Source organism: Trichomonas vaginalis, chromosome III (assembly GCF_026262505.1).
Source record: "Trichomonas vaginalis G3 chromosome III, whole genome shotgun sequence".
NCBI lineage: Eukaryota > Parabasalia > Trichomonadida > Trichomonadidae > Trichomonas > Trichomonas vaginalis.
Window position 1 is genome coordinate 4,330,619 of NC_067205.1, and position 19,243 is coordinate 4,349,861.

The 19,243-nt window shown below is 36.9% G+C and overlaps 12 protein-coding genes and 3 pseudogenes across 15 annotated transcripts, besides 1 other annotated feature; 6 read left to right on the forward strand and 9 right to left on the reverse strand.

Annotated features, from left to right (window-relative positions):
* Window positions 1–19,243: part of a mobile genetic element that runs on past both edges of the window.
* On the reverse strand, window positions 145–297 carry TVAGG3_0639840 (uncharacterized protein; the record flags this gene model as incomplete). Its single annotated transcript, XM_051241208.1, has 1 exon — window positions 145–297. One exon carries the CDS (start codon window positions 295–297, stop codon window positions 145–147), a length of 153 nt encoding a protein of 50 aa, XP_051087795.1.
* On the forward strand, window positions 1,540–1,695 carry TVAGG3_0639850 (uncharacterized protein; the record flags this gene model as incomplete). The annotated part of the gene is made up of 1 exon (XM_051241209.1): window positions 1,540–1,695. The coding sequence occupies one exon, from the start codon at window positions 1,540–1,542 to the stop codon at window positions 1,693–1,695; it is 156 nt and encodes a 51-aa protein (XP_051087796.1).
* TVAGG3_0639860 (uncharacterized protein) lies at window positions 2,342–3,194 on the forward strand (the record flags this gene model as incomplete). Its single annotated transcript, XM_051241210.1, has 1 exon — window positions 2,342–3,194. A coding segment is annotated over one exon (853 nt), but the record flags the coding sequence as incomplete, so codon positions are not given.
* TVAGG3_0639870 (DNA/RNA polymerases family) lies at window positions 4,040–4,480 on the forward strand (the record flags this gene model as incomplete). The annotated part of the gene is made up of 1 exon (XM_051241211.1): window positions 4,040–4,480. The coding sequence occupies one exon, from the start codon at window positions 4,040–4,042 to the stop codon at window positions 4,478–4,480; it is 441 nt and encodes a 146-aa protein (XP_051087798.1).
* TVAGG3_0639880 (uncharacterized protein) lies at window positions 4,626–4,889 on the forward strand (the record flags this gene model as incomplete). The annotated part of the gene is made up of 1 exon (XM_051241212.1): window positions 4,626–4,889. The coding sequence occupies one exon, from the start codon at window positions 4,626–4,628 to the stop codon at window positions 4,887–4,889; it is 264 nt and encodes an 87-aa protein (XP_051087799.1).
* Window positions 4,938–5,648, reverse strand: TVAGG3_0639890 (annotated as a pseudogene). The gene has a single exon. A coding segment is annotated over exon 1 (711 nt).
* On the reverse strand, window positions 6,065–6,264 carry TVAGG3_0639900 (uncharacterized protein; the record flags this gene model as incomplete). Its single annotated transcript, XM_051241213.1, has 1 exon — window positions 6,065–6,264. A coding segment is annotated over one exon (200 nt), but the record flags the coding sequence as incomplete, so codon positions are not given.
* Window positions 6,933–7,511, forward strand: TVAGG3_0639910 (annotated as a pseudogene). Its single transcript has one exon. A coding segment is annotated over exon 1 (579 nt).
* TVAGG3_0639920 (uncharacterized protein) lies at window positions 7,541–7,742 on the reverse strand (the record flags this gene model as incomplete). The annotated part of the gene is made up of 1 exon (XM_051241214.1): window positions 7,541–7,742. A coding segment is annotated over one exon (202 nt), but the record flags the coding sequence as incomplete, so codon positions are not given.
* Window positions 9,013–9,261, forward strand: TVAGG3_0639930 (organellar and viral DNA polymerase type B; the record flags this gene model as incomplete). Its single annotated transcript, XM_051241215.1, has 1 exon — window positions 9,013–9,261. One exon carries the CDS (start codon window positions 9,013–9,015, stop codon window positions 9,259–9,261), a length of 249 nt encoding a protein of 82 aa, XP_051087802.1.
* TVAGG3_0639940 (protein of unknown function, DUF4106 family) lies at window positions 9,412–10,104 on the reverse strand (the record flags this gene model as incomplete). Its single annotated transcript, XM_051241216.1, has 1 exon — window positions 9,412–10,104. One exon carries the CDS (start codon window positions 10,102–10,104, stop codon window positions 9,412–9,414), a length of 693 nt encoding a protein of 230 aa, XP_051087803.1.
* Window positions 11,840–12,468, reverse strand: TVAGG3_0639950 (uncharacterized protein; the record flags this gene model as incomplete). The annotated part of the gene is made up of 1 exon (XM_051241217.1): window positions 11,840–12,468. A coding segment is annotated over one exon (629 nt), but the record flags the coding sequence as incomplete, so codon positions are not given.
* Window positions 12,499–13,179, reverse strand: TVAGG3_0639960 (uncharacterized protein; the record flags this gene model as incomplete). Its single annotated transcript, XM_051241218.1, has 1 exon — window positions 12,499–13,179. One exon carries the CDS (start codon window positions 13,177–13,179, stop codon window positions 12,499–12,501), a length of 681 nt encoding a protein of 226 aa, XP_051087805.1.
* TVAGG3_0639970 lies at window positions 16,034–16,997 on the reverse strand (annotated as a pseudogene). The gene has a single exon. A coding segment is annotated over exon 1 (964 nt).
* TVAGG3_0639980 (protein of unknown function, DUF4106 family) lies at window positions 18,649–19,063 on the reverse strand (the record flags this gene model as incomplete). The annotated part of the gene is made up of 1 exon (XM_051241219.1): window positions 18,649–19,063. A coding segment is annotated over one exon (415 nt), but the record flags the coding sequence as incomplete, so codon positions are not given.

Consider the following 19,243-nt stretch of genomic DNA (forward strand, 5'->3'; position numbering starts at 1 on the left):
TCAGTTTGCTATAAATTGTTACTGGAGTGACACTCAGGGAGATGGAAACCATACACATCGCGTTTCAGGATATACGCAAACAACGGGACAAAGTAAAGAATACATGCCACCTTACATGACAGTTTACGCATGGTATAGAATTGCTTAGTCGTCATTTTCAACTTCTTTAGCATATTCGTCAGCAGTTGTCTTATATTTGTTAGGAACTGTCTTTGAAAGTATACCACCTTGAACTTTGACAAGTTTGAAACGAGGTCTGACAATAGTAGTTTTATCTTCTGCTTGCAGTGTGTACATTTTGCCATGTTTGCCTAAAACTTCATAATATTCTCTTGTATACTTTCTTCTATTTTTACGAACACGAATGTGAGTACCTGTCGAGTTCCCATTGTTGTCATAGTCAATAGTATTTTCATATGGGTCGCGTTTAGGTATTTCTATTTTTACTTTGTCACCTTTCTTAAGTTTGAAGCCTGGCATTCTTTCTTGTTTGTCTCTTTTGACTAAACTATTAAATATATAGTCTTTCTCTAAGTCGGGGTTGTTTTTCATTTCTTCGGGGGAGTGGTTTCCCAAACCTTTTTGTTTACGGCTATTGTAAATATTTAAAACTTGTCTCATCTTTGCCATGGAGAAATGTCTATATTTGTCGTCATATGACATTTCATCTACCTCACCACCTTGTGGTTGGTTTAAGTCTCTTAAGATTTTTATACAACTGTCAATGACACCAAGAGCAGAATGGTTTTGGTCGACAATGAAATATTGGTTTACATTTTTTGAACGCAGATAGTTTTTAATATCGTCTGATTTGAAAGAACTTTCACAGTCAGATGTCAGTTTTGTTGGATGGTATTTGTCAACGAATATTGTCAAAGCAGTTTTCACATCTAAAATATTTTTGGACTGTAATGGTATGGCTTCACAGTATCTTGTGTTTTGACCAACAAATATTAGCCAGTATGGTGGTCCATCTTCTCTAACTCTCGGAATGTTTTCCAAGATATCCATAAACCAAGCATTTGGTGTTGAACTAAAGATTTTTATCATGAGTGCTTTCTTTGTTGCCTTAGAAACATAGGGGTCCTTGTTTGAATTCGTCATTTTTAACCCATAAGAAATGGGTTTATTTGGCGCATTAGCAGGAGTTGCATCAGATTTTTGCCCGCAGTGGGAACAATAGCCAGAGGTGTATTTGGAGTTGGAAGGAAGATTTTGAGTACATTAGGTATACTGAAAGAGAAAGCACAACCTATTATACAAACTGTACAGAAAGGTTGGGAGGTAGCACGAGATGCAGCAAATCTTATTCCAAATCCTGAAACAAGAGGAAAAGTTCAAGGATGGATGGACAATGTAGGAAGACAAGCAGGAAACTACTATAACAAAGCAAATGACTACTATAACCAAGCAGGCACTACATGGACCAAGGTGAAAGATTCTTTAACAGAGGATATAACCATGCACAACAATGGGTAAACAACAACCAACCTCAACCGCCTCAAACTTGGGGAATGTAAAATTTTTTACTGAGATGAAATGAACAATACAGCATTGAGACAAATGGGCTCAAGATGGATTTGTCGGCTTCCAGCAGTTACACAACCACGTGTTTGTCAAGTTCTTCCTATACCTCAGGAAGTTTTAGACCGACTTAAAAAACCTAAACAACCAGTTGAAAACAAACCAAACTAAAATTTTTTACTGAGATGAAATGACCGAAGAAGTTGAAACGGTAGATTTGACACCACAAACAAAAAGTTCAGAACCATTGTCAAAACCTGTCAAAGAACTTACAGATGAAGAAAAAAATTCAATAATAGAAAGTGCCAGGTCTGGAAATACAAACCCTAACTACAAAGTCACTTTTCATAGAAATGGAACGGCTAGTATCTCAAAAAAGAAACAGACTCTCACAAATAAAATATTGAAGTCTGAAGGAGCTTTCGAGACAACAGATGGAAAAGTTTACTTCACTGACCAACAGTTCATTATAGAACATCTCATTGACTTAGAGTCGAAATATTCTAAACTTTACAACAAACACAAAAAGTTGAAAGGAAAACAAAAACAAATGGCATATGATATTTATGAAGATGTTGACGACACAACTGTTCCTGCAGTGAGGTAAAGTCAGAGGAACCGAAAAGTGACGAAAAACCGATAGAAGAAGAGAAACCAAAAACTGAAGATAAACCAAAACCAAAGTTTAGTTTCCAAACTAAACCAAGTCAACCTTCATTAGCTGGTATGGGTTGGCGTCAAAGACTTTGGCAGCAGGCGGTTATGTAAAGTAAAGAAAAAACATTTTTTTATTTTTATAAAAATGCCCCCGTATAGAATGGATAGAAGGTCTGCTAGAATAAAAGCAGAGTTAGAAAGATATGGTTGGAGAGTTTCAAAGAAGTTTAAATATAGGAAGGGAAGACCCATAAAAGTCTATGACAAATTGTCTGGTCTTCGCTATGAAATGGACTTAGAAACAGCACGCGCAAATTATCCAAACAGATTAGAGAGGTTAGAAGAAGAACGTCTTATGGACATGCCTTTCGATGTTAGTGAGCCTCAAGTTGAAGGACACGACGGCTTTGCCAGATTCTACTGGAAACATGACGAACAATTGCATCCTTTGAGAAGGAAAAAAGGAAAAGGTGAAGACAAACATGCTCCCATGGAAAGAACAAGATATGCATATGAAAAGTACCGTGAAGTTAGAAGTCAAATTACATCTGGTCGAACCTTTACAGTAAACTTTGACGAAGGAAAGAACAAAGAAGGCTTCATGGGTGTACTTGCTGCCATACAAGATGGAAATAAGAAAGGATACAATCTCAGATTGACCATAACAGATTTGGATGGTCACATTTACTATGCACATGGCAATGTCACAACAGCTGCAATGCTTCTTGACGCTTTCAAGACTACAAAGAGAGAACAAATGGTTGACTCCGACTCAGACATTTTGAATGCAATTGAAGGAATTGCAAGTGTAAAATTTGAATGGTACCAACCGAACCCTCAAGCAGTCAGACAACATGCTGGATACTTCCCGTTCATAAATAAGTCTGACATTGACTTGACAAGGTATGGAATTTACAATTCAATTGAAACAATTGTCAATGAACCTTGTATTCTTACATGTCTCAGGAACTCTGGTCTTGTTACAGATGAGAAAATGAAGTATCTTGAGTCATGTGTGAAACAAGGTACATTGCTCAGAGGTCAATTGACAAAAATTGCACCGTTGGCAAATGTGAATATCCGAGTCAACATTCCGACTGAGAAAGGTTCTTCACATGACGACTATGTTGTTGACAAAGACTTACCATGGTTGAAGATTGTAATTGTCCACAACCACTTCATGTTGAACGAAAGTCTTACAAACCCATTGTTCGGAAAAGGCAAGTGCAACATTGTCAGAGCTGTAAACATTCTTTTCGAGAAAGGTTTGTTGGAACCAATTCCAGATGACAAGCTGACAGAAACTTTTGTACCAAAAGACGAAACAAACTTTTCACTGTTAGCAAGACCAAAAGTTGTTCCAGACAAAGTTCTAGTACAAAAGAAGTACACAATTCCACAAGGAGTTGGATTGTTCGGATACCAACCTGAACCAGAAGAACTTCCAATGAGGTTGCAAGAACTTCAAGATGCTATAAACAAACTTCCATTGAGACATCCAATTGACGTCAAATTGTATTGGAGAGCATCTGAGTTAGGTCAGAAGGTTTTATATGAAACAGGTTGCTTCGACGATGTTTATGAGATAACAGGCGAGGTTTCTCAGAAGATAAGAGACTCACTTGAATTTCCACAAACTGGACCAATTGGTTGCGACAAGTTCGACTCATATGAAAAGATATACTATGTCGACCTTAACGCTGCATACATGAGGTTTGTCCAATATATCCCGACTGGAATTCCAAACGAAGACGGTGAGTTCCCAGGAAGGAACTATACAGTTGGAAAAGTCATACAACAACTGTATGATATTAGGAAAGCTTCAAACCCCAAACTTGCAATGACACTCAAATTGCTTATGAATTCGACATGGGGATATTCCATAAAGAAACCTCAAGAGATGAAGAGTAAACATTATGAGAAGGTCGACAACTTTGTTGAAAGGTTTTCTCCTTTTGTTTTGAAGTACGAATTCACTCAAGGTCAAAGTGGCTTAGTAACCACATTAAAACCTATTGTCGAACATTGGTCTTACCCTCAGTTCGCAAAGGCAGTCCTTGACAACTACAACAAATTCTTCTCGGAAGTCAAATCCAAAGTGAAGGTTTACTATGAGAACATCGATGCACTCATGACGAACGAAGAAGGCTATAACAAACTCATTGAAATGGGCATGGTCGGTGAAAAGATGGGTCAATTCAAATTGGACAAAATTTTCACCGAAGTTCATGTAATATCGAAAAGGAAGTACTGGGGTGTTAAAGAAGATGGTGAAATAGTTAAACATTGCATGAAATAAAAAATTTTTATTCGAATTTGAATCGGACAGGTCGAGTTACACCATTCTTGGTCTCAAACTCATATATAACCTGTTTGTCTGTATTTTCGTCGACTATGGCACGAGACACAAACATTGACCAAACGGACAAAAAGTGTCATTTCAGATGGTCACGCAGCCAATCGCATTCGAGCACTTCGAAGAAGCCTTACGTTCCAAGGGAGAGGGTGTCTGGTGCAAGGCAGAGGTCATGAAACTCTACGAGCAGTACATCCTCAATGCCTGGGAGGACAAATCGTCCTTGGATTGGCAATTCTACCAACTCCTCTGGGACGACCTCCTACGCAACTGGGATGACGAAAGAGTCCAATTCAGGGGTCAGGAACTACTTGTCCAAATTCTCATTAATTTAAGCTACTTAACTAAATAAACACCTAAATTTACTCGGGTTTCCCCCTAAAATAAAATTTTTTTACTCTTAGAACCACTCGAGGTTCTCCTTACGGTTGTTGAGCTTGTCACCGTCAATGTGTCTGACCTTCGTCTTCTTGCCTGGATTTGGAACCCATTGAATTGCGACAAGCTTGCCCATGGAAATTGAACCGCGATTCCGAAGGTTAAGGTTCAAGTGTCCCAAGTTGTTGAGGACTGGGGTAAGAACCTTGCCTGTCTCCTGTTGCGGATTTTGTATGGGTAGGGTTGGGAAATTTCGTAACGTCATCGGCAACAAGGGTTGCCCAAACTTCCTTTTCTTCGTGTTTCTCTTCTTCTTCCTCTTCTTCTTCGTGTTTCTCTTCTTCTTCGTGTTTCTCTTCTTCCTCGAAAATTCCTTCTTCAATTTGGTACTCACGAATTACGGTGTTGGAGTTCTGTCCTTTCCGAGTACCTTCCAGATGGCGTCTATCTCTTCGAAGAAACGGTAGATGAGTCTGGCAAGGTCTCGGTTCTCTCTCGCGTAAATGCGCAAGGTTTCCGTCAAATCATTCAGGCATTTCTCATTGGAAGCTTGGTTCATGAGGACATCGGCTTTGAGCTTGGTCATCTCTTCCATAAGACTACTTTGGAGAGTCTTAACGGTGTTTGTCAGATGAGCTTTCAAATTCAAAATTTGAATTTGAACTGGGCGCTTGTCTGGCAACATTGAAAGGACATCTGCCATTGTGTTCGGCTTCGGTGCTTGTTCGGACATCGAAAAAATGAAGTGGTTTGAGAATGACGGTTTTACTTCAAAAAGCTTGTTATGACGGTTAAGTCATACAACAAGTTTAAAATAATATCTTGTTCTTCTTCTGAACGTTTGTTGTCTCTTCCGATAAAAGTTTCGAACATGAGAACCAAAAAACGTTTTTTGAGATTGCGGAAGAGTTCAGGCAAACGTTCATATTCTGGATATGTTGGGAGCAGTTCAAAACATCTGAGCTGACTTTCGGACAAAATTGGGACAATGTCAGAAAATTCATCTTTGGTCGGACTGCTTGAAGGTAAGTCCCTTACATGTAAGTAGCTCTGGTAAAGTCTTCTCATCTCTGCTAACTTCTGGAGTATAGCTTCGTATTTAAGAGTTTTAATTTTAATTGTCTTATTCCACTCTTTACTTCTAAACGGTAAGTATCCATGAGGTCAAGAGTAGCTTTGGTAGCTTTAAGTGGAGCTATTTGTTCCTTGACTTCTGCAATTTTGGTTGCAATTGTGGTTTGAGCTCCTTCAAGTTCGCCGTCTATGTCGTTCTCAACGCCTTCAACCATGGCTTGAAACTCTTCATCGGTCCATTGAGATTGGTGTGGGACGAATTTAACTTGCTTCATTCAAAAAATGAAAAAAAATGTTTTTACTCAAACGTTAAGGTTGACTGAAACTGGTTGGATGTCGCCTTCACAGGTTATGTAGAACGGCTGACCCGAGAAGTGAAGGAGAGACTGAATTGCCATTTCATATGGGGTAGGGGGTTTCTCCTTGTTTTGGTATTTTTATCCAAGGACGTTTGTTTAGGAACTTAACAAGAGCTTCTCTTTGGCGTCCTTTATGCCATCGTAGCTGTCCCGTCTGGTATTTGAATTGGAATTCCAGTCGAAGTCTCGAGCTGAAGTGTAGACCTTCCAGAAATAGTGGTGAACTTGACCTTGGGCTTCATTACCTGCGCAAGTACTGCTTAACAACTTCATTTATCTCTATAAGGTAAATTGCCTCGTCAAATCCTTCTTGGTATTCCGAGTCCTTCCATCCGACAGGAAAAATATTTTCCCGACAACTGGAAAAAAATTTTCCCGACGACAGGAAGAACTCTTCCAGTTGTCCGTCCGTAAACCATTCAAATTTTCGAAAATTGAGAACTTTTGTCGAACTTCAGAAAAAGTTTTTCCTTCCGACAGAAAAAGTTTTTCCTTCCGACGGGAAAGGTTTTTCCTTCCGACAGGAAAGGTTTTTCCTTCCGACAGGAAAGGTTTTTTCCTTCCGACGGTTAAGCCACAAACAGATGTCCGACGTCCCACCAACCGAGCCCATATCCCAACCAGAAGAACCGAAAGCTGCAGAACCACAACAGTCTCCTCAGCAACCTCAGTTCCAGCAAGTACCTCCGATTTACTACCAATTTCCACCTCAATGTTACTACCCACCACAAGGCTTCCCGAACTACCCTCCTCAGCCTATGCCTTACTTCCCCAACCCTTGGATGTTTATGCAAAACCCTGCCCCACAATTCCAATCTCAATCAAGAGAGACCAAGAGTTCGAGGAAGGTCTGAACCGCTTACGCAAAGAGTATGCTACTACCCCAATGGAAGAAGACAGGCTCTCACTCTCTTCCCTCAAATCGACCGATTCGACTCGTACCACAGATTCGGTTCGTGGACCGTGAAGACTACCTCAAGCAGTCTGAAGACTCTTCATCCTACAACCATTTACAGTTGGAGCTCTCAAGAACATGCCGCAATTACGAAGGTCAGACACCAGCTGGAGACCGTAAAACAGACGTACTCGCAAGAGCAGTCCAACTGGTCAAGACAAAGACCGAGATAGTCGACTTCATTCTTGCAGCTTGCCCATACAAGTAAAAAAATAAACAATTACGAGTTAAAACTTTTTATTCTTTCTTTTCTGAGTTGTTTAGAGCTGGTTTCTCTTGTAGGAACCTTTCGTACTCTTCCATGGTCATGTAATTGCGAATTTGGTACGCAATTCCCAGGTTCGTTGTTTTTGAACCTTACGTATGTAACGCTTCCATCCTCCTCAGGGAAGTAAGCTGCTAACATCTGACCAAGTTTTCTCGGTGACTCGGAGCTCATAAAAATGTCACTTTTTAAACGTTAAGTTTTTAGTCTTATTTTACCCTTTGTTTACCCTTTGTTTACCCTTTGTTTTCAAGGTAGTATTGGAGTGCAATTTCTCCAAATTCTCTGTGTCGGAGTTCTTCAGCATTTTCCAAGGTGTTCCTGGAGAACTCAAAGAAGTTGTCAAGAACATACTGCCATGCTGCTCTTCTGAGTTCGTCGGTATTTTGGAAGTGTTGCACCTTCGAGTCTTCGGACATGAAAAAATAACACTTTTTCTATTAAACCGTTTACAATTTGAATTTTGTTGCTGAATTCAGCAAAATATAATTTAGGGTAGATGGGTATATCTAACCTCTTTTCTAACCTCTTTTCTACCCTCTTGAATTTTCATGAATTTTATACAGAAAATGCTTGTTTTGAGGTCGAGCCACTTTTGGCTCCACCGTATTCTTTCAACCAAAACTCATGAATTCGGCAAAAATATATTTTAGGGTAGAAGGTTAGATATAACCTCTTTTCTAACCTCTTTTCTACCCTCTTGAATTTGTCATGAGTTTTCCCGAAATAAAAAAAATAGTTGGTTTTTTTAAAAAATATTTTTTTATTTTTATTGTAAGAACATGTTAGCAACAACAGCACCAAACTCGTTAGTCATGAACCCAACTTCAATGTTAGTAGAGATGAAAAGCTTCATTCCTTCTTCATATACTTTCGAAACAAAAATCCAGAAGATAAAGCAAGAACTTTTAACAAGTACTTTGGACTGTTGTGCGAAAGATGAAACAATGAACAGTATCTTTATGACATGCAGGACCTCATCGACCATTTACCCAAATTGCCTGAAATCCAGCAACAAAACTTACTATTCCAGAATTCGATGAAATAGAAGTCAAAGCAACTGACTCAGTAGAAATAAAGAAGTTCATACGAAAGGTTAACTATGAGTTTTTGGATTTCATTGCAACCACAAAGTCATGGACAAAGATTGCGATATGGTATATAAGAACATCTCTGACATATACAAATCTGGGGAGTTTAAGACCTACGACAACTTTGTTTCGTTAGTTGCTGAAATGTGTATGGCAGATAAGAGATAAAGATAGAAGAGGTAAGATATGGAATGAACAGATAAAACCCGCAACTTTTGAGTTAAAAGAGCAATTGACGCCTTAGTCATACTAGCAGGTAAGGTTTCAGAATATAACGCAAAATGAACCCACAATGTTCTAAATGTAAAGCAGCAATGAGGAAATATAACTACTCCGTCAAAGAGATAGAACGTATGCGAAACGACTATGCTGACTTAAAGAGGGAGGCAGAGAAACCAGCAGAAGATAAAATGGACATGTTGACATTTCTAAACAAAAACTATCCAACAGCTGACGATTTCCTTCTTTCAGATGTCAAGAAGAAATATAAAGAAACCTTCGGCATTGTTAAAACATTCGATGTACTGACAGAAGAAATAGAAGCTACGAAATTGTTTAAAGTCTCACGAATTCACAATGTTTACCATGTAAAACGCTTATAAAATAACTGGGGTAGAAAAGAGGTTAGAAAACAGGTTAGATCTAACCTTCTACCCTAAACATTATTTTTGCTGAATTCCGTATGAAAATCGTGAAAAATAACAGAGTATTTTGACAACTTCAAACAAGCAGAGTAAATGAACCATTTATTTTTATTGACTTTTTACAATTTGAACTTTGTTTGCGTAGATATGAATTCTGAAAGAAGTATGAGGGTCTTGTATGACTTTGTACTTCTCCCATAGTTCATGTCTGTCAAACTTACCTGCCATGGACTCTTTCATAAGTTCCATGAAATCGTCTTCGGACAATCCAGGGAAAAGTATAATGTCAGTAAGTATTCTTTTAACATCTTTACTTAAACTCTTTGCTGTCTGTACACAAATGACAACTGAGATGTTAAAGTGTCTGAGCTTCTTAAGAATTCGACACATATCTTGTTCTCTATTCTTAAGCAAAGGATGAGAAGCAAAGTCATCTAAGATAAGAAGACATCTATGAGGGTAAGTCTTCCAATCGTAAGATTGCAATTTCTTCGAAATGTATTCTATCTCTTTCTGTTTGTTTCTGAAGTGTTTCTTCTCTAATATTCTCTGCATTTCCTCATTTGGGTCTTTAAACTTAGAATTTATATACTCATTTATAGCATTATACTTCAAAACTCTTCTTTGGTACTTCTTTATCCAATCTAACAACTCAGTATCCTTTATACATACTAACTTAGACTTCTTTATAATATCTTTGAACGAATTGACGGTTTGGTCAAATTGACCAGAAGTACTACAAATAACAACTAACTCATAGAATGGGTTCTTCTCATCTAGTTCTTGTTGTTGTGCAGCCATTTTAAGATAAGTGAAAGTCTTACCCGACCCAGGTGGTGCGATTAGACCTGTTATACCATTCTGAGCAAATAGGAACTTGTCATGTATGGGTTTTATCTGAGCATTTTCCAACTTCCTCTTGTTCTTTTTAAAACATTCTCAAATTTCTTGTCAATGTCAGCAAACTTTTTTTCTAACATATTTTTAGAAAAATTAAAATTTTTATTTGAAAATGTCTAGCGATTTCGCTATCTATATTCGAGACAAACTTTTCGACAGCAAAACTCTGTCGACCATAAAATCTTACATAGTGTAAACAAGAAAGGTGAATTTGTTCTAAAGTTCTGTTTCTGGGAATATGACAAGAACCATAAAACATTAGCAGAGAAGTCTTAAAATTTGTCAATGACAGACTTGTTGACAGAGATGACGCCGATTGGAAAGATGAAGTCCAACAAAAGTTCTTAGAATGCAAAGAAGACACATGCGCTGTTCTTGAAGATGAAATAGAAAACAGAATAGAAGAGCTATTAAAGGACAAAGAACTTTTACATAAATATGGTTCTGAGAAATTTGACATAACTCCACCAGAGAAGAAGAAGAAGAGAGAGAAGAAAGAAAAGAAAGTAGAAGAAGAGAAGAAAGACCTGAACCAGTTCCAGAGAAAAAGAAATTTGACATGTAAAAATAAAATTTTATTTTTAGAACATTTCTGGGTCAATGTCAATGTTCTCTTCCTCTTTAGGAGCAAACACTGGCTTAGACTCTAAAATCTTTTTACCCAATTTACCTTGAACTTCAACTATCTTAGACTCATAATATTCATAGTCGTCTGCTTTCTTTGGTTCATAAGGTATAACAAGTTTGTATGCTTTGCCTTCTTTAAGGTTTGAAACCTTCTGTCAAAATTTTCTTTGACTGCTAACAAACCTTCTATGTCTAAGTCTTCAAATTTCGCACCATTTTTAGTCACAATAGCAAACTTAACTGGTTCGATGTTCCAAACTTTGTCAAATGTAGACTTTTCAAAATGGTAGAAGTAAACATTCAAATGCGAATGGGTCTAGTTCTTCTTTGACTTCTGTCATGTACTTGTTTACTGAAATATATTTCGTCATCTTTTCTATCGGATAAAAAAATATTTTTTTTAAATTTACTCAGAAAAATTTTTCTTTGTATATACGCCGTTCTGATCTAAAAGATTTTTGACATTTGCCAAGAATGTTCGTTTAGACGCTGCCATATAACCATATTCTTGACAATATTGTTTATATTCATCGTACAATGACCTTTCATCTAAACACTCAAAGTTAGTCTCATCTATAAACAGTTCATATACACTCTTGTTTGCTTCTAACAATGTTTGTCTCTCTTCGGTATGTGGAATTTGTCTTGGATTGAACTTAGAAATATCTAATGTCATGAAATATGAGAACAAGTGGTTGTAAAAGTTAGGTGTCAAAGTTTCTGCTAAGTCGTCAAAATATTCTGTATCTTGCATATGAGAATCTGACGTTCTGACAACTACATATCTTCTGTCAGAACTTTCTAACTTCATCGGAACAACATTGTTTGAAACCATGATGAAATTTGCAACATTTTCACAAACTCTTTGGTCTTTATATTTTCTTTCAACAACTCCAACTTTGTCTGTTATAAGACTCTTCAAAGCATCTGAGTTTAAAACTTTGTTGTATCTATACTTTGAAGTTCGTTACATACTATAAGTTTCATATTCTCTATTGAAGAGTTAAATTTACCGCAGATGTTTTCTAAGTTTGTCATATTAGGGTTCGAATAGCCCTCTAACAGTTTGCATAAGATATCTGTAAAGAAAGTGTTCTTACCAGTTCCTTGTTTTCCAATTATAATGAGAGCAGTTTCATTTTTAGCACTTGGATGTTGTAAGATGTTTGCAAACCAACATAAGATATACTCATAGACTCTTTCGTTTCCATTGCATATAATTTCTTTGACATGGTCTAACCAAGCTTCTATAACATTTTCTTTCCATTCTACTTGTTCGTATTTATATCCAGTGAAGATAGAATAGAAGTTTGGAGAAGGTGTATAGAACTTTATACCACGAACTGAAAAATCTTCTAACTTTGACAATAAGATATCCCAAGCATCTAACATCTTCATTCCAACTTGTACGACTTTTATTTTCTTAAGTTTCTGTCTACATTCTTGTTCTGAAACTATTGTCGCTTTAGGTTTGTTAAAGACAACATCCCATTCTTTCATGACATAACATTCTGGGGCAGAGTCGACATAAATGACTAAACGTTTCAAATTCTCGACTGCTTTGTTATAGTCTCTAAATGGACACATATTTCTGAATGCTTGGAAGTCATAAAAATCTGAAACATCTATTCTGTACATTTTTATAAAAATAAAAAAAATATTATTTTTTTATTCTTGACTTTGTTGTTCCATTTGTTGCATTTGTTGTTCTTGAGCTATTTGTTGTTGAAGTTGTTCTTGTAATACAATACTTTCACCAGTTGCATCTTCCAATTCGAAACTTTCTGCCGTCATTGACAAATACATAGGACATAAAAGTTTTACAGGAACAAAGTTTGCGTCAACTAAGGTTAAGTTTATGTTTGCTAAAGTGTTTGAGTTTACTAAAGCTGAAAACTCTGCATTCGAATGAACAATAGGCAAACCAGCAGAGAAAGTGTTGTTTATACGCATGAGTATCTTTTGGTCATAGTAGTTTCTGTCGACATTCGAATAGCACTTTGAACCTAAGTTTGAAACAATATATAAAATAGGTGTGCTTAAAGTCAATGGAACAGACATTCCTTGTATGACACCTTTTCCTGTTATAGGAAACTGTTGGTAGTAAAAACCAGATATAAGTTTTGTATTATAGCTCATATCGTTTATAGTAAACTCAGTCGGACATCCAAACATAATGAAACCTGCTCTAGTTGCAGCACATGTTACATCCGTCCTTAAAGTATTAAATAAGTCAACAAAACCTGTTGGTGGTATATCTGAGTAAGTATCTTCAAAGAAGTATTTTTTACCATTCACAACAACAAAGTCTTCTGGTGTCAAAAGAGCAAAACAGGCTTTAGTCGTCATCGTGTTTAAGTTAGTTTACAATATCGTCCTTGAGGACTTTGTAAGTTTGTTGTTATAGAATTATATGACTCAGGGTTTTTAGTCGTAATAGTATAAACCACTATGTCTTCTGCCATTTACTTAGCAAATAAATTTTAATGAAATGTTGTGGTCGTCAAATATTTTTATGACGTCTGGGAAACTATATTTTAAGTTCAACGTTTCACCTCCTTTCATAACGTATATCTTGTCAATGACATTATATGAAACACCACAGCAAGCAATGTCGGGTTCTATTTCTTTGATGTTTATATCGTCTGCCTCTGTCAAAAGTTTCAATAGTTCTTTCAAAACTTCATGAGGTGCAATGACATATGAGTTCACTTTTACAGGGTTGTGTTCGACCAAGTTTAACATTATACCTAAAGCTTGACAAATCTTCTCCTGAGTTTGAAGTTTGTCTTTAGTTGTTGGTAGTCGTTTCGAATATCTGCAACAGAACTTAAGTCTCTGCTAACTTCAGGATATGTTGGTTGTTCTTTTACAGGAACTATTGTTATACCATCTTCGTCTTCGTATGGTTTCCCCACTTCAACATCTCTTCTTTGACATTGACAACAACACTTTGACTGTTTGTTTGAGTTGGTGAATTTAACTTCACATCTGCCACCGCCATTAAACCTTTTGAAACACTTACGCTTCTATTTTTCGGAAATGACATTTTACTTAGAATAAAAAGATGGACGTATTTGAGTATCTCTTCGAATTGAAGCAGAACAAAGTTTACACACACAAACAATACAAATACATTGACAGAATAGTTCTTTATACAAACAATGGAAAATGTTATAGAATAGCAGTCTTTGCTGAACCAAAATATTTTCATAAAGCAAAGAAAGTTGGTATAACTGAAATGGTGAAAGTTCTTGACGTTGACAAAAATATCAACAAAACTGACCGATATTTCTAAAGGTAAGTTTATAATACAATTTTATGTCAAAACTGGCGTACTGTCAATATTTGACGGAGAGAAGTCAGTTCAAGAACAACTTACTGACCTGCTGCCAAAATCTGCTCGATGGAAGCTGTCGTTATGCCAATCTGAGGAGCCCCAGCAGGTTTCATCGAACGAATCTTCAAAAGAGCATCTTCCGTGAAAAGTGCTATTGGTTTTGTAAACTTCTTTGCTTTCAATTCATCTGGACCGTCTCTGTCACCAGTATATTGTATTTGACTGTACCAACAGTTGAAATACCACCCATAAAGTCTTCTGAGTCAGCAAATGGAATGCCAAGCCAAAAGTTTGAACGGTCTCCATTTGTATATTGAGTTTTTTGACTCCTGTATGGTCCATACTTTCACATATGGCATAATAGAACTTTGCATTTCAGGGTTAATGGTTGTTGTGAAGTTGTTGTTAAAGTTCATAGCATCTAATGTCAAGTTGTATGACCTCATATCCTCAACTGTAGAATATTCTTCTCTTGGATAATATTTGCCATCTATGTTTATATGATATTTAATACCAGGGTTGTAGAAACAAGAATAGTCATTTATAGTTCGTCTGAACAGTACAAACATAGTATCTGCATGTTTCATTGCAGTTGTTAAAGCAATATCTGTTCTTGCACCTGGGTCAGCACTTTGGTTTCCAACTTCACCTGCAAAGTCTTTGACAGATATTTGGTGTATAGGGAACATAAGTGGAACTGCAATATATTTGGCAGCTAAAGCATTTGAAATATCTGGGTCCAACATATAGACTGCAAGTCTGCTTTCTATTCTCTTGCATTCAAATTTTCGCATGTGAACTTAACTGGGTCCCAAGCAGTTCCAGCAGCATTGAAATAATAGTTTACTTCAGTGTTGAGGTTTGAGAAACCAAAGTCTAAGTCAACTTTGTCTTTGCAAAATCGGCGAATGACGTTGATTTGTTCCCTTACGTCTGTAAGAGTGAATGGGTCTTGTGTTGGTGCAATGACTAAGTTATTTTTGCTTGGAGTAAGTTCGATAGAAATTTTTCCTGCCCAGTTTGGCAAGTATCTTAAAAACCTGAAGATGAGGAAAGATGACAAAGGAACTCTAAGTTTCAGTTTTACTTTAGTGCAGCAGTTCCATCTGAACCAGAAAGGTTAACATAAACTCCTGGAACGTTAGGGTCAAGTCTTCTTATTTTCTCAATAGTTGCATACTGGTCTGTTTGTTCTCTAGCTTGTGGTTGTACTGAGTTTCTCAAAGCGAACCATTCATAGTTTGCCCATGTTACTGTTTGAACTAAGTCAGAGTTAGAATATATCTTATATCCCATGAAAACTTCTGGAGCATATTGGTATCCGACATAGAAAATTCCATTGCAACCTTTCTTGTCAGACAACTTGGCAGAAGGTTTTATTTCAATGTCTTGTTCCACGTATAAGAAAGAGTTGTCAATAGAAATAATATGAAACCTGTCGCAAGCAATATCTACTGTTGTTGAAGAACCTTCTCCAAACTCACCTACGTTTCCATAAGAAACAGCAGTTGTATATTCGTAAGTTCCAGGAACTATTTCTGACCTTCTAATGGCATTGTCGCATTCGTTATACCATTCGGAAACATTTCCATTCATAGCATCCAAAACTGTTGGCGTTATATTCTGAGCGGCGTACATTTCATATGAGTAAAAATATAGAATAGTTGGATTTATATGTCATAATAGAACCCACTGGACCAAGCTTTACTTTCTTCCTGACTGAGTTTTTAACTCTTCTTTTTCCTTCATTGCCCTCTGCTTGAAGTTGTTGCATCTTTGCATTATGTTCATCTAGTATGTTGCAAATTTCCCATGTCCTTTTTGCCTTTTGGCTCTGGTCGCCCATCTCAGGTAACCTATATCCTAGAAAGAGTTTGTCATAGTTGTATTTGAGTCTTCGCGTATTGTTTGCATGACTCTTTCCTGAGTTTCTGGTTCAAGCTCTTCAAACAGTGCCTGTCCATATGGAATATGCTCGTTTCCAAATATATGTTTTTGTAGCCATTCTGGTTTTCTTTCCATGTTACCAACTATATCTTTTGTGAATGGGAAAGCTTTTACCCAATCTTTCAGTCTTGCGTCGTTTATTTCTGTAGTTGGTTTTATTTTGTCAAGGAACATGTTTTTCAATACTAACATTTCATTTGGTACTGTCCATTTGAGTTTTCTTAAATATTCATCCCTTCTCGGTTCATTGTCTGCAAAGTAAGTTTTTATGACATTTTGTAAACTTTCGTTTGCAAGGTCATGTACAATAGGTTCTCTTCCTTCTCTCCCTAACTTTCTTTCTAAACTCTTCACCAAATATACCATCTCTATGGTTCTGTGTAGTTCTTTGAGATAAATGTTCTAGAACGTCAGGTGTTATATTTCCATCAGCCATGTTCATTTCATACTGGTCCAAAATATCTGCATGTTTCATATCTTTCAATGGCATTAAAGCCGCGCTGAAAATACCAGCTATATCTGGTTCACCATTGACTTCCATTGCGTCTACAACTTCTTGGAATTGTGGTTGTAAGTTTATGAACCACCTATCTGGATTAGCTTTATGACCCCATCTCATTGTAGTTCCATCGTCTGCAGAAACAAAAGTAGGTTTGTTTCCATCTTGGTTAGGTTCTGAATGAACTTTAAACAATGTTTCATTTCTATATGTTTTCTTGAAATTTAACCTTTTATTTTCACCGAGTTCATCCGAAGATTGAACGTTAAATGCTCGTAAGTAAAAAGGGTTGTTGTATTTGTGTACATTTTCTTTCAGTGCTTCCATTCTATGCTGAATATTTTCATCTGATGTTGGAGTCTTTTGTATGTCGGCAAACATTTTTCGATATTCTTCTACTATGTCAGCCGAATTTTTTTTAGACTCTTGGAAATATTCCATATTCTCCGCATACTCTTGTTGAGGGTCAAGATTTTTCGGCTGTTCCAAATCTTCATCTAGTTCTGTGAAGTTAGTTTCCAAAGGAGGACTTGTTCGTTTCCTTCAGGCTCTTCTAGCTGTTGTTGCTGAACTATTTCTTCCATGTCTGGTTGTATCTGAACTTCTTCCTGTGGAGTTTCTTGTACCTCATCTGCTGGCATTTCATATATTCCGAGACCGTTTTCAACAATTTCCCTATCTACGTCATCCGCATTCATAAGCTTTTGTTCTTTCGTTCCGTCTCTATTTTTTACGCGTTTCATGACGAAAGTTGAATTGTCATTTAGCTCTGACATCAAATATCTCGGAGTAAATTCATCCATGTCATTTGGATGATATGCTATTAAATCATATCCCTTAGCGAGCTTGTATTTTCCAGGTTTGAGATTATATCCGTTTTTGCTGAGCCATAAAGCTAAATAGGTTCGGGTCAGTATTTCCATCCTTGAACTTTCCAATAGCTTCTTTATATCTGTCACTAAAGTCAACAGTATCTGGGAAACCACACTCTTCTTTAAGCATTTTTAAGAATTCTTGGTTTCCTTGTTCTCTACTTCTTTTATGTCCTTGCTCTGTTTGTGGTTGTTGTGCAGGGTTTTTGAACTGTTGGTTGTGTGCTGTTTTGCTGTTGGTTGTGTGCTGTTTTGCTGTTGGTTGTTGTGCATGTTTTGAACTGTTGGTTGTTGTGTTGGTTGTTGTGTTGGTTTTGGTGCATGCCTGTGTCTGTGTCCATGTGACGATGTAAATGTTTAGGTAGTCCTGGTGCAGGTGCTTCTCTTGGAGGGTTTGGTGGTATATAAGTTCCACCAGCTGGCACATATGTTCCATCTGCAGCATAATGTCCTACCTGACTTTTCGTTTTAAGAAAGCATTTACTAGGTCTGTTTTGGTCTGTTGTAACTCTTTTTCTTGACTTTCCACAACAGTTGCTCTAACGGCGTCATAGGCACTTTGAACTGCCTGTCTCGTTGCTGCATCTGTTATTTTCGTCATATTTTGTGCTACTTCTCTTAACTCTTTGTCGAAACCTTCAGACTTCAGTTTCTTTCCAGATGAGAAGTCGTTCACTTGTTTCACCTTACTATGAAGAGCTTCGAAAGCGTTCTTAAAGTCAGCATTTGTTAAAGCTTCATTTGAACTATCTTCATCCGCTTGTATTTTTGTCCTTATTGACCCTATGAGTTGGGCTGCTTTAGCGTTGGCTTGGGCATCTAACCAGTCATTGTTAGCTTTTATATATTCTGCGCTTTTCATTGCCTTTTGCATAGCCGCGTCGTTATTTTTACTTTCTTGTGCTAAGTTTTCATACTGTACGGTTTGGTTTTGCAACTGTAAAAGTTTTTCTGCCTTTACATTTGCTTCAACTTCTTTTTTATACTCATCGCTATCCATATATGTCTTCAGGGCTTTTTGTTTTATCTCTTCATCTTTCAGTATTTATATTGAGTAGTATGGTTTTTCAAATTTATGACATCTTGTTCCATTTTTGCTACTTCTGCTGCTTTTTCTGACACTTTTTTCGCATATTCCTCTGTACTTAGTTCTTTCAGTTGTTCTTCTTTCTTCTTTTTCTCTACGTTTAACTCATTGAGTTTCTTTGTGTGTCTGTCATATTCTAGTTTCTTTTCGTTTTCACTTATTTGCTTCTGTATGTCTATGTTTGACTTTTTGACATCTGTTATTTGATTTTTGAGTGAACTCAAATTCATTTGACTTTGAGGGTTATAAGCTGTTCCGTCTGCAGCTCCACCATAGCCTGCCATTTTCGCTAAAAGTGCCGCTCTTAAACCTCCACTCTGTGCACCAACAACTCGGTTTAAAAGCATAGGATTGCTTGACATTTGTTGCAACATAGTGGGGTCATTCAGCATTTGTTGTTGCAACTGTTGTTGTGGTGTCAGTTTTACTATTGGATGTTTCAATGCTCTCTTCCTCTTACGTATATTCTTACGTAGCTTACGTGGCATTTTAAGTGAAGTTAAAAAGCGGTTTTTGACAGATGTTTATATGACACTTTTTGTTCAGCACAAAAAACTACTCGGTCAACGGCGATGACTCTCAAAAACCGTTGTGCAAAAAGTTTTACCGTTGGACAAAAAAGCATATATAGAAAACAAAAAACGTTTATAGTTCATTCAATATTTGAG